Source organism: Vigna radiata, unplaced genomic scaffold (genome assembly GCF_000741045.1).
Source record: "Vigna radiata var. radiata cultivar VC1973A unplaced genomic scaffold, Vradiata_ver6 scaffold_330, whole genome shotgun sequence".
Lineage (NCBI taxonomy): Eukaryota > Viridiplantae > Streptophyta > Magnoliopsida > Fabales > Fabaceae > Vigna > Vigna radiata.
Window position 1 is genome coordinate 307,586 of NW_014541823.1, and position 12,711 is coordinate 320,296.

Sequence of the window (12,711 nt, forward strand, 5' to 3'; positions counted from 1 at the left end):
AGAAATTATTTTAGACACTAATTATTTTTGTAACTAAAATTTTGATACCTATATTAGAGACCAATTTAAATTTTAATTTATGATTTAATTATAATTTTTTATTTATAATGAAAATTAGTTTGAATACTAATAAATTTTATTATATAAATTAATATTAAATTAGTCATTATGTAATTAATTATTTTTTATCTTTAAAACTAGGTGTTAATGCATTATTTATCTCTTTGAATAATTCTAACTAAAATTACTATTGGAGTATACAAATAAAATAAAATAATTTTGTATAAAAAAAAAACAAGTAGGTTTAGTATTAAAAGTACAATAGGTCCAATATTTTCTATAAGATGGTACTCCTTTTCCAGCAGCCACTAATTATTTCAAAATAAATTTAATATCTGTAAATATTAAAATTGGTGATAATGGAATATACAACGTGTCATTCTAAGTTCTGACCTATTCCAAGGGATACTAGGTCATTTAATTAAATAGACTTCCCAATTTCTTCATGAAGACTAGTATGCAGAAATTAGCTATATTCAGTTAGTTCTTAAAATATTATTACTTGATTTAAATATTATTATTATATTATTATTAAAGAGTCATAATTAATTATAGAATAAATAGCTGGTTCACAAGAATAATTATATATTTTGGTTTTAGAATAATAAGAAATAAAATAATAATTTTTTGTAAATTTTGTTGATAATCAATATAATTGAGAATATATGATAACTAAAGTCGTGTTTAATCTTTTTAACTATTATGTATGTTTATTAGATGAAAAACTTAATATTAATATAATTATACTAACTATTAGTAGAAATTAAATAAAATTAAAGTTTTTATAATAAAATTGTATATTTTTTGTCATATTTTAAAATGAAATATATTAATATTTGTTGACTAATAATATATTATTTACAATTGTATGGAGAAAAATAAAGTTTTCATAATATGTTTAAATTCCAATGAATATCCATGGCCGAAATTAGTGGTAGATAATTGACAGAATTTGAAGAGTGAATAAGTGATTGAAGGGGCTAAAGTCAAATATTTTGTTTGTTTGGTAATAAGCACTATGGTGGTGTGCATATAAATAGAGGTTATTAAAGAGAAAAATATACAAAAAGTTCATTCTTTTCTTAGAACCAACACAAAAATGTCTGCTATATTGGTGTTTCTTCTTCTTGGAATATTATCTTCCATTACAGGTCTGTATGCTCCTCTTTCATGTTTTTACTCTTTTAATAAATATTCTTGAGTATATAAATGTAAGTTTAACTCACGTATTAATACACAATATTAATTATTTTTATTTTATTTATCAAGAATTCAACCAAACGTATCTCATTCACATTGTAATGAATTTTTTATTAATATATATATATATATATATATATATATATATATATATATATATATATATATGTGTGTGTGTGTGTGTGTGTGTGTGTGTGAAAGTTAAATACATTTTTAATTTTTAATTTTTAATTTTAACATAAAATTAAAAGTCCTGTTTATCTTATATTTTGATATAGGTTCCAAACTTTTACAATAAATAAATATGTAATTATCTTAATGTAATTAGTTAATTTTTTTTTTATTTATTTATATGGTTCACACTCAAATGCCAATATATACAATATCGTTTAGTATACGAAAATAAATAAATACTATCGAGTTAAAAAAATTATATTATTTTTTCTTAAATTTGTTATTTTTTTCTAACTGTGTGAAGTTCAAATTTGTTGTTTCTTTTAATTTCATTTAATTATTTTTATTTGGTTTTAGAATATACAATGTTGGCCTTTTTGTTTTTTTAATGTTAAATTTAGTCTTTTACTTTAAAGTAGACTTCTATTTAAAAAAAATAGTAACACTAACATGATTTTTTATACCTTTTGAAAATTTTCCTATAGTTTGTTTTAAAAAGATCACAAAAAATAAGATTTTCTTTGTATGTAAATTCTGTAAAGTCCCATAATTTTATTTTTTAAAAAAATCTATAAAAGATAGAAATTTTTCACTATACATTTTTAAATTTACAGCCAAAATTGAGACCTTCATTGGTAAACTTTTAACAATATCATGATGTAAGTAATAAATGATTAAATTATTTATTTGTTTTAAGGTAATTATGATTATTTTAATATTCACATTGTTAGAGTGGATAAAATAAATTAAAGAACTGAACTATTAAAAAATTTTATAAATAAAAAAAAATTATTGTAAGAACTAAATTGAAAATTAGTTAATACAAATTAAACTAAACTATTTTTTGTTTTACTAAATTATATTATATTTTATTTCACAAATTTTGTTGAATTTTTTTAAAAATTTTGAAAAAAAAAATATTTTCTTATCAATTTTTATATAATCTTGTTGTATAAAAATTAATAAAAATATATATATTAATTATTTAAAGAATTAGATGAACAAATTCCATTTCAAAATAGAAAATTATCGATTAAAAAAATAAGACATACGAGATTGATCAATTAATATGCTCCGTGTAGACATACATATATATGAGAAAGTATAAAAGTATAGTAATATTATAAGTTATATACAACACAACTTTCTATTTAATTAAACTTTATAGACACAATAAATATATAAGTATATATATATTATTTCTATAAACACTATAAAATCAGCATTAACACCGATTCCAATAAAACTACGCCATGGTTGGTTTTATCCTCTTCCAATGATTTAACTTTGTTAAACACAATGCAGCTGCAGAATCTGTAGGAGTTTGTTATGGAGTACTTGGCGATTCTCTACCATCAAAGCAAGAAGTTGTTGATCTATACGAAAGCATTGGCATAGGTAAAATGCGTATATATTTTCCAGAACCAGACACACTGGAAGCTCTAAAAGGTTCAGGAATTGAGTTGATCATGGACGTGGCAAGGGAATCTCTTCAATCTCTCACAGACCAAAACGCTGCCATGGACTGGGTGAACACAAACGTCGTACCCTATGCACAAGAAGTCAATTTCAAGTACATTTCAGTAGGAAACGAAATTCGTCCAGATTACAACGAGGCTCAGTACATTTTGCCTGCCATGACCAACATTCACAATGCAATTTCATCAGTCAATTTAGGTCAAATCAAAGTCTCCACAGCAATAGACTTAACCCTAATTTCCAACCCCTACCCACCTAATGATGGAGTTTTCAATTCACAGTCATACATAATACCCATTGTTGAGTTCTTGAAGAACACCGAAGCCCCACTTCTTGCAAACATTTACCCTTACTTTGCTTACGTTGGTGATAAAGAAAACATTCCTCTTGAATATGCTCTTTTCACCCAACAGGGGGAGAACAGTGTTGGGTACCAGAACCTGTTTGATGCAATGCTTGACTCAGTATATGCTGCACTTGAGAAAGCGGGAGCAGGTGATGTGAAGATTGTTGTTTCTGAGAGTGGGTGGCCATCTGCAGGTGGAGATGGAGCTTCAGCTGAAAATGCAGCCACTTACTATGCCAATTTGATTGCTCATGCAAAGAGTGGGAGTGGAACTCCGAAGAGACCAGGTGGGTCTATAGAGACCTACTTGTTTGCAATGTTTGATGAAAATAACAAGCAGGGTGAGGAATCTGAGAAGCATTTTGGTCTCTTCACCCCTGATAAATCACCTAAATACCAACTTACTTTCAATTAGTTCAAATTCAGATAGATTTATATAGATAATCTTCTTTAGTTTCAATAAGTGTGGGGTCTTCCCCCATCTACTGAAATGTGTTTCTACCCTTAAATTAATAATGTCAGAGATCATCTTTTGTTTTGTAATATATTTACTTAGTTTGCTTAAATAAATACCAACCAAATTTATGTTGGTTTATTTCAATCAAAAATACTTGAAGATTTGAAGAGTTTATGATGTCAGTTTGTACACTCTTCTTTATATATATATATATATATATATATATATATATATATATATATATATATTTTTTTGTGTCTTGAGTTTTTTTTATTATTATTAATCTTAAATTGGTGATGAATCTCGATTACTTTTTAGACTATTGGTATAAAGATATCAGTTACTAAAGTGATAATAATATCATTTTATGAATGTAATGTGTGAATATCGTTAATAAAATTAAATATTGAGACTTTATTGATGACTTAAATAACGTAATGAAGAGGTAAGGAAATGAAAAGTCAACAGGGGTTCTTGTATGTAATTTTGTGGAATAAGTGTTTAAGGAATTATACTTATTTAATGCTTACTTTCAATTGGGATAAAAAAAATTGTTCATAGTGATAATTGTTAAAAAACTGTTATTTTCATACTTGTTTGATTCATAACACATTCTTTATGACCTAGAAACTAGCTTGAAACCATGCATTTTGTCTTAGTTAGGGTATAAGAGAGTCAAAGGTGGTCTGATGGATATTAGGCTTGGTTTTCATAGTTTTGACAGGACTGAATAAGAATTGGATGAAGGATAATAAAGTGAGAAGGAATTGGACTCAAGAAAAGATGGAAAAAGGTATAAATGAAGAAACGCAACTACTGTTGAGCGTTAGGTTACCACTGAGCGCCAGTTTCGTGGAACAGATTCTATCAAATGCTTAAGCGCTAACGCTGAGGGGAGAAGATAGAGTTGTGCCTACCACTGAGCGCCGACCTCTCCAGTAACAGCACTGTCAAACGCCTGGGGTGAATGTTGAGCGTCCCACTTGAGTGTCGCACCTACCGCTGAGCGGTGAACCCAGCGTTGTACTTTGGGCTTGGGCTTGTTTTCTGTAATTTTTCACAGTTTATAAATAGCTCAGTGTGACCCTTAGAGGACATCTTTTGATGGCTTAAGCACAGAAACACGTTTTTCACCCTTTTGGGGGCAGATTTGGAGATTTGACAACTCTCCTTTTCTCTTTCTAGGGTTTCTATCTCTTACATTCCATTGTACACCTAGTTTCTCCATGATGATGGAGAACTAATCTCATTTGTTATTGGAGAAGATGTAACCTCTAAACTCTCTTGTATTTGAATTGTTCTTGAATATATATATGCTTTCATTCATTATTTGTTAGGGTTTTTCCTCTATACTTTATGTTTGCATTGTTTAACTCATCCAATTGCATGATCATTGATTTTGTCGATATGGACACATACGGGGAAATCATGCAATTTGCTTAAGTTAAAGAATAAGAGAGTCAAAGTGGGCTTTCTTGGTTTTATGCTTGGTTTTCCCTTGTTTTGGTAGGACTTATCAGGACTTTGATGAAGAAAGTGAAGGAAGAGAAGTGTTGCATGAAAAAGAAGGTGGAAAATTGAAGAAAAGTAGAATCGAAGCCACCGCCGGGCAGTATGACCTTCAATGCATTCTCTGTCACGCGCTTAAAGGGCACCGCCAAGAGGTGAGAAATCACACTCACCGCCAGGCGGTGGACTCTTCAATGGAATCTCTAGAGGACGCTCAAGCGACAATGTTGAGCGGTAAGATCAAGTGCATGAACCAGAGCAACTATCTTTTGACAGAAAGAGGGGGAGAAATACTCTATTCACACCTCAGAGGCGAATTTTGGATGTGGTAGCTCCAATCTATCAAATCTAGGGTTTATCTTTTCATTCTTTACATTATTTTCATCTAGTTTCACCATGATTATGGTAAACTAAACCTCCATTGTTGTTGGAAAATTGATGTAATCCTTTGAAACTCTCATATATTGAATTGTTGCTTTATTCATATGCTTTTATTCATTAATTGTTAAGGTTTTTTCCCTTTTCTCTATGCATGCTTTGTTTAACTCATTCAATTGCATGATCTTTGATTCTATCTTTATGGACACATATAAATAGAGCTAGACATGGGAAAACTCTCTCGGTAGCAATATTACTGATGAAGGTTGAAAAACAGTTATTTTCATATGTCATTATAGACTTAATTACGCCCTTTACTACTTGGAATGAGCTTAGAATAAAGCAAAACTCAATAAATGAGTCTGTAGAGAGTCAAAAGCTGTTTTTAGCGATATTATGCTTGTTTTGCATTGTTTTGTAGCTATTTTGAGGAAATGAAGAATGGAGCTGAAGATAAAGGTCGTAGACTCAAGATTTGAAGAGTCGATGCACCGCCTGGCGGCAACTTACACCGCTGGGCAGTCCAGGGCGAGGAGTAGGCACTGGCGTTGGCGCTGGGCGGTTTTGAGGGAAACCGTCGGGTGGTGACCCTTGCCGCCGGGCGGTTTGGAGGTTTATGGGAAACCGCCGGGCGGCACACTTATTCCGTCGGGCGGTGGTCCGCTGGGCTTGGGCCTATTTTCTGTTGCGCTCCTCACCTATAAATACCCCTATTTCGAATTCAGAGTCATTCTTTTGACAGGGGAAGACGGCCAAACCTAATTTTGCTCTTTGAAGAGGATCTCTTGGATGCTTAGGCTCCTTTTCATCTTTTCTAGGGTTTGCTTTTCCATTCTTCTTCCATTTTTCATCTAGNTTCACCATGNNAATGNTGAANTAAACCCTATTGTTGTTGGGGGAAACAATGTAATCTTTTGATACTCTCTTTTATTGAAACTCTTGATTATTTATATGGTTTCCATATGTTTGATTGTTAATTGATGGGTTCTCATCTGTGCTTAATGCCTTTATCGTTTAACTTATTCGATAACTGTTGTTTGTCTTTATTGATACGGGGACGTACAGTAATGTCATGAACTGGTGAGTAATTCCTTGATTTTGCAATACCACCTAGGGATAGGGGTAGGACGATCAATTGCGTTTAACTTCTGCTCTATAATGCTGTATTAATTGCTAGGGGAGGCTAGGGATAGCAAGCCAGTAGTTAATATTAGGCTCTTTCTGCCGAGGGATCGGGTTAAGGGTAGGCTAAGAAATTTGCATGACAAGTAATTAATCAAACTAATAATTCAATAGGAGTAGATAAGAGAGAGCGGATAATGATGAAATTGTAAACCCCCAACAACTCCATTCATCCATTGTTTTCTTCTTGTCATTTGAATCAATCTCTTTTGCATGTTAATATTTTTGTTCTCAAATCAAATTAATTATTTTTATTTTCAAGTCTTATTATTTTAATTCACGTGAACGAGAAAGCCTTTCGAGTCTCTTGGGAAGAACGATATTGGGTTACTCCAATTATATTACTTGAACGATTTGGTATGCTTGTCAATCCGTCAACAATTACCTAGACATAGGAATAGGAGGACCGATCGCCTTAAGCTTCTGTGTGAATTATGTAATGCACGATCAATTGCTAGGGAGACTAGACATAGTAAACTAGTAATTAGGAGTAGTATCTTATCACCAAGACATTGGGGTTAAGGGTAAATTAGAAAGTAGCATTGACATTAATGAAAAAGTCGAATTCTTAGATATATGAGAGTGGATAGGATGAAATCATAAACCCCAACAACATAATTCATTCATCCATCATTCACCTGCGTTATCTTTTGGTCAATTGATCAAAACCTTTGCATTCATATTTAATTTTCGTTTTTGCATCATAAAACCCTACTTTTTGTTATTCAAGTCTTAAATAATCAAGAAATCACATGAAAGTTTAGGCCTAAGAGTCCTTTGGGAAATGAGACTCGGACTTACCGTTTTATTATTACTTGATACGATCTGGTACACTTGCCAAAGTGTTAACAACAATCTCAACAGATTCTACCAGGAAGAATGATGCAAGACGAAATGACCACAGAGGATGTATATCTCTTGCATGCTATCAAAAATGACATTCCTACCAATTGGGTGGATGTGTTAAGAGATCAAATGGCTAAAACTGCACGCAATAATTCTCATTATCTACCTTATGTTGTCCTTGTAAGCAACATACTTGTGCTTGAAGGAGTGAATACTTGTGGTGAAAGGAAATATTCATGTAACTCCACAAATTTTATACATCATAACACTCTTGTATCACTTAGACTAGTGAGGAAAATGAGAGGTTGGTGCTTTAATGGTGAAGAGAATTTGATGTATTGTTTTGGGAGCACTTCTGTTACAAGTGAACAAAGAACTGATCTATTCTCTGACAACAACAGTGCGCATTTCTTGGTTGACTCGTTCCAGATAATTGTGGACAAGCTTAATTAGCCCGAGAGAAAAGTCGACCGTGTTTTGCAACAAGGAAATGATAAAGATACATCTGAAGATGACTCTATGGATTCATATGAACAAGGATATGGATAATGATCTATACAAAATAGGATTTTGTGTCTACAACATTATGTCATGAGTCTTGTTTGATGTTGTCTTTGCTCTTAGTTATCTTTTGAAAATGGCTTAGATTGCCATTTTGTCTTGGTTTAATCAAATTGTAATATCTTTTGGTAATATCAATGAAACCAATCGTTTATGGTTCAATTCAATCTACTTTGATTTCTTAATTGAATCTGTTTAAATCATTCTAAAATCATTATTTATCATGTGAATATCTGTGACAGGGTAATGGAAGTGTCTCCAATCTTCAAGAAGGAGTGGCTCCTCAATCCAGAATGACACAACGGAATGGAGAATGGAGTTTATGGATGCAGTGCACTGAAGGTGTTCGATGAATTGTTTGGTGTGGTTTTGGAAGTGTTTAGGTAGAATCTCTAACTCAGATGGCCTTCCAAGGGGGAAGGAAGCTAGAGGATAAGTGTGCTAATAAGGCACAAGTCATTGAACTCGAGAGAAGTGGCTAGAAATTCAATCCGGCAGCAATTCACTATATCACTCAAGTTGCCATTACAAGGAATGAAGCTTCTCTTTTATAGATGGAGAAAGCTTTGTGAGCCATGCAATGCAAGCTAATATATTTGCTTATTAAAAACGTGCTGGAAATTCAAGGAGGCTTGTGGAGGAAGTTGTCCAGCTGGCCATGAGTTCAATGTGAAGCACGTGTTGCAAAGAAGGAGGAGTTGTCTATTGTTGCTTGGGCGGCGGCAAGTTTGCACCGCCGGGCGGTGAACCCCTGCCGCCGGGCGGTGGCGCGATTAGGGGAGAACCGCCAGGCGGCATAAGTGCGACGCCAGGCGGTTTTCAGATGGGCTTGAGCCTGTTTTCTGCGACTCTCCTTAGTTACAAATAGCCTTTTTGCGAATTCACTCTCATTCTTTGGATAGAGAGGACGACCAGACCTATTTTGCCCTCCTTGGAGAGCATTTCTCGGATGCTTTTGCTCCTTTTAATCTTATTTAGGTTTTGCTTTTCCGTTCTTCCACTACTTTTCATCTAGGTTCACCATGTCAATGGTGAACTAAACCCTCTTGTTGTTGGGGAACAATGTAATCTTTTGAAACTCTCTTCTATTGAAACTCTTATTTATCTATATGCTTGTCATATGCTTTGATTATCAATTATTGGGTTTCCTTTCCGCGCTTCAAGCTTTTATCATTTAACTCATTCGATAACTGTTGTTTATCTTTATTGATACGGGAACGTACAATAATTTTATGAACTGGGGGATAATCCTTGATTAAGAAATACCACCTAGGGATAGGGGGGTAGGACGATCAATTATTTTCGCTTCTGTTTATAATGCATTATTAATTACTAGGGGAGGCTAGGGATAGCAAGCCAGTAATTAGTAATAGGCTATTTTCGCCGAGGGATCGAGTTAAGGGTAGATATTAGAGAGTGGATAAAGGTGAAATTGTAAACCCTAGCAACTCCATTCATCCATAGTTTCTCTCTCGTCAATTGAATCAACTCATTGCATGTTTATTTTTGTTTTTGCATAAACAAGCATTAAGTTTTCTTTCTACAAGTCTTACGATTTTTGTTCACACGAAAGATAAGGCCTTTCGAGTCTCTTGGGAAGAACGATATTGGGTCACACCAATTATATTACTTGAACGATCTGTTACGCTTGCTAGTGAGTCAACAAGTTTTTGGCGCCGCTGCCGGGGACTCGAGGTTTACTTTTTCTAGTAGTGTGAATTGACTGAATTTAACTTGTTTGTAATTATTGTAATTATTTTATTTTGTTTTTGTTTATTTTTATTTTTTCTGTAAAATTGCTTTTAGGGTTTGTTTCTTGTGTATGCAGGAGACAATACAGCCTAGAAGCAGAAAATGTACGTTCTTTTCGCAATCTTGCAGTCAAAGTATAAAGCTTTTCAAAGTTTCTTGAAATGCAAGCAATCAGAAAATGTATGCAGCGGAAAAACGTAGTTGACTGCGTAACAGATATAGTCGACTGGAATTTAAAGAGTGCAGGGATAGAGAAAATCAAACACTGGTTTATACTGGTTCGACCAACAATGCCTACATCCAGTGTCCTTCCAACCTAGGAAGCAAATGCACTATAATTCTTGTGGTTTTTACAACAAGGAATTTATAGAAGCCATACGCAAAAATATAAATCTTCTCTCTAACCCAAAACCAAAATATAGCTGCAACACATAAACCAGACTTGCAGCAAGAATCCCCTCTTCTGCAATCTGAGCCCACGTCGAACAATCCTTAACGTGTCACCCCTGTATCACAACAGGTCCAATTCCAGCAGTCTTCACAGGATGCCAAGCCTACGATGATCAATGCAGAAGCACCTTCCTTGTGCAGATAATTATCAACAGATGAAAGCGCAGAAAATCTCCTCTATGAATCTCGTTCAAGAAAGATCACCACCGTCTTCTTGGAGAATTCTTGGAGTTAAGAGCAATCTGAAACAAAAATGAAATTGTCAGTTTATCAAAAGTCATGGAACGTAATCGCGTTCAGCCAATTTATAGATTTCTGTTTAGACAGACAGATGCTTAGTCGAATATGCTACTAATTCGGTCGAATGTATTATGATAGTTATAAAATTTCAGTCAACATAGCAGCCTCTGGTCAACAAATAATAGAATACATTCAATACAGTTGACCAAGTCATAAATGCTCAACTAACTTTCAAAAATATAGTCGTTGGAGCGCGCATTCAAACCGAATTTCAAATCTAACAACAGATTCAGTCAAATGTGACTAGGACATAGTCAACTGACACAAGTCAAAAACACTTTGAAATTCTTTTCAACTCAAAATATCACTTAACACTGATTCTCAAAATCTGTACAAAGATTTTACCATAGTCGAATCCATTAGTAATGTAGTCGATTGTACTGTAACTTTGTCACACAGTTATAAGTTCATAAAAGTGCTTGTGATTTTTCACTAAAACAGTTGTGCAACAAAACATATAACAATGTATTTCTCATTGCACATAACCAAGTAAGCATGTTCCACATAATATATCAATCAATCAATCATAAGAACATACAACATAATGTATGAAACATGTTCAACAAATTTCACAGTTAATATAGCACAGGAACATGTAATACAACAACATTTATGCAATTATTAAGCAAAGTGTTGTCATCATCAGAAACCAGATTGATATAGAGTTTGGTGTTGTCAACAATCTCAACATATAGGATTAACAACCTTGTTGCTGAAAATGAGAAATTAGAAAAGGAATTAAATGAAGCTTTATTATCTGCTAAAGATGCTAAAATTAAAACTGTTACCATAGAAAAAGCTTGTGAAAATTTTCCTACTCTTATTGAAAAGATAGCTTACTTGACTAGCACTCTAGCTAAGTTTACTCAAGGTAGAGACAATTTAGATGTTGTTTTAAAATCATCTGGCAGAGTTATACATAGACAAGGAATAGGATACAAAGCTCAATCTAACAGAACCAATGCTAAGAGATTTACTGATTTAAGTAAACCTTCTAGAAATGCATGTTTCTATTGTAATTGTGTTGGACGTAGTGTTAAAAACTGTTATTATAGAAATGTTGTTGTTCCTAAAGGATTATGTGTATGGAAACCAAAGGAACAAGTGACAAAGATTAACAATCATGGACCCAAAGTTAAATGGATACCAGCAACCAAAACTTAACTGTTTTGCTTGATAAAAGCTGATGCAGGTTGATCTCAAGGATGAATCAATTTGGAAGAATAAAAAATCTTGAGTATCTACAACTGGTAAAATTGTATCAATCTGCTGCATAATGCTTATATTGATTGGTTGTTGATGTGTGATTGTATGTGTTAAATGCTTGATTGTTTGATTGATTGAAATTGCTTGAAAAATTGTTTTTCACGAGTCTCAGTCGACTACAATTTTAATTCAATCGACTATGTTATCTGTTTTGCACTGAACTCTGTTCTGATTATTTTATGCACTATATTCAACTATAATTCTAACCCATTTGACTACTAGTTTGTAAAAAGTGTTTTAACCTCGAAAATTTTCAGCGCGAAAGTGGGATTAAATTATTCCCTCCAAAAACTCTTTTATATGAATCATCTAAAATCAAATTTGGCAAGCGTCATTACACTGTACTGATTCTAAGCTTTCCGATTGGTCACTCTTGTTATCTCAACTTCTCTCGGTGACTTGCACTGATCATTGCCCCTGAAATGGCCTCAAGCTCTACATAGAAAAAGCGAGTCAAGACACTAGGGCAAAAGAGTATCAAGCGTGTTCTTGATCTAAACGGGTGGATTAGTGATGATGATGTGCAATCAAAATACCTGGACTGTTGGAAAAGAAGGAGTCTAATACCTCACAAGTTCTTGAAGGTAAAATTTTTCAAAGATAAAGGTTTTGAATTTCAAAGGTGGCTCAATCGTCAAGGGTTAAGGAAATTTGTGGAAATGGCTGATCCTTGGTACCCTGATCTTGTCAAAGTCTTCTATTGTAATTTGAAAATCGAAGATGATATTCTATGCTCAAGAGTAAAATGAAT

The 12,711-nt window shown here is 33.1% G+C and overlaps 1 protein-coding gene across 1 annotated transcript; it reads left to right on the forward strand.

Annotated features, from left to right (window-relative positions):
- The first annotated feature begins 978 nt into the window (after window positions 1–978).
- Window positions 979–3,867, forward strand: LOC106778437 (glucan endo-1,3-beta-glucosidase). The gene is made up of 3 exons (XM_014666393.2): window positions 979–994; window positions 1,101–1,211; window positions 2,740–3,867. The coding sequence occupies exons 1-3, from the start codon at window positions 979–981 to the stop codon at window positions 3,672–3,674; spliced, it is 1,062 nt and encodes a 353-aa protein (XP_014521879.1). The 3' UTR covers window positions 3,675–3,867.
- The last annotated feature ends 8,844 nt before the right edge of the window (window positions 3,868–12,711 follow it).

Excerpts from the sequence above, each read along its gene's own strand:
- LOC106778437 (XM_014666393.2), top strand. Across the intron at positions 1,212-2,739 it reads AATATTATCTTCCATTACAG|CTGCAGAATCTGTAGGAGTT; the intron begins GTCTGTATGCTC and ends AACACAATGCAG.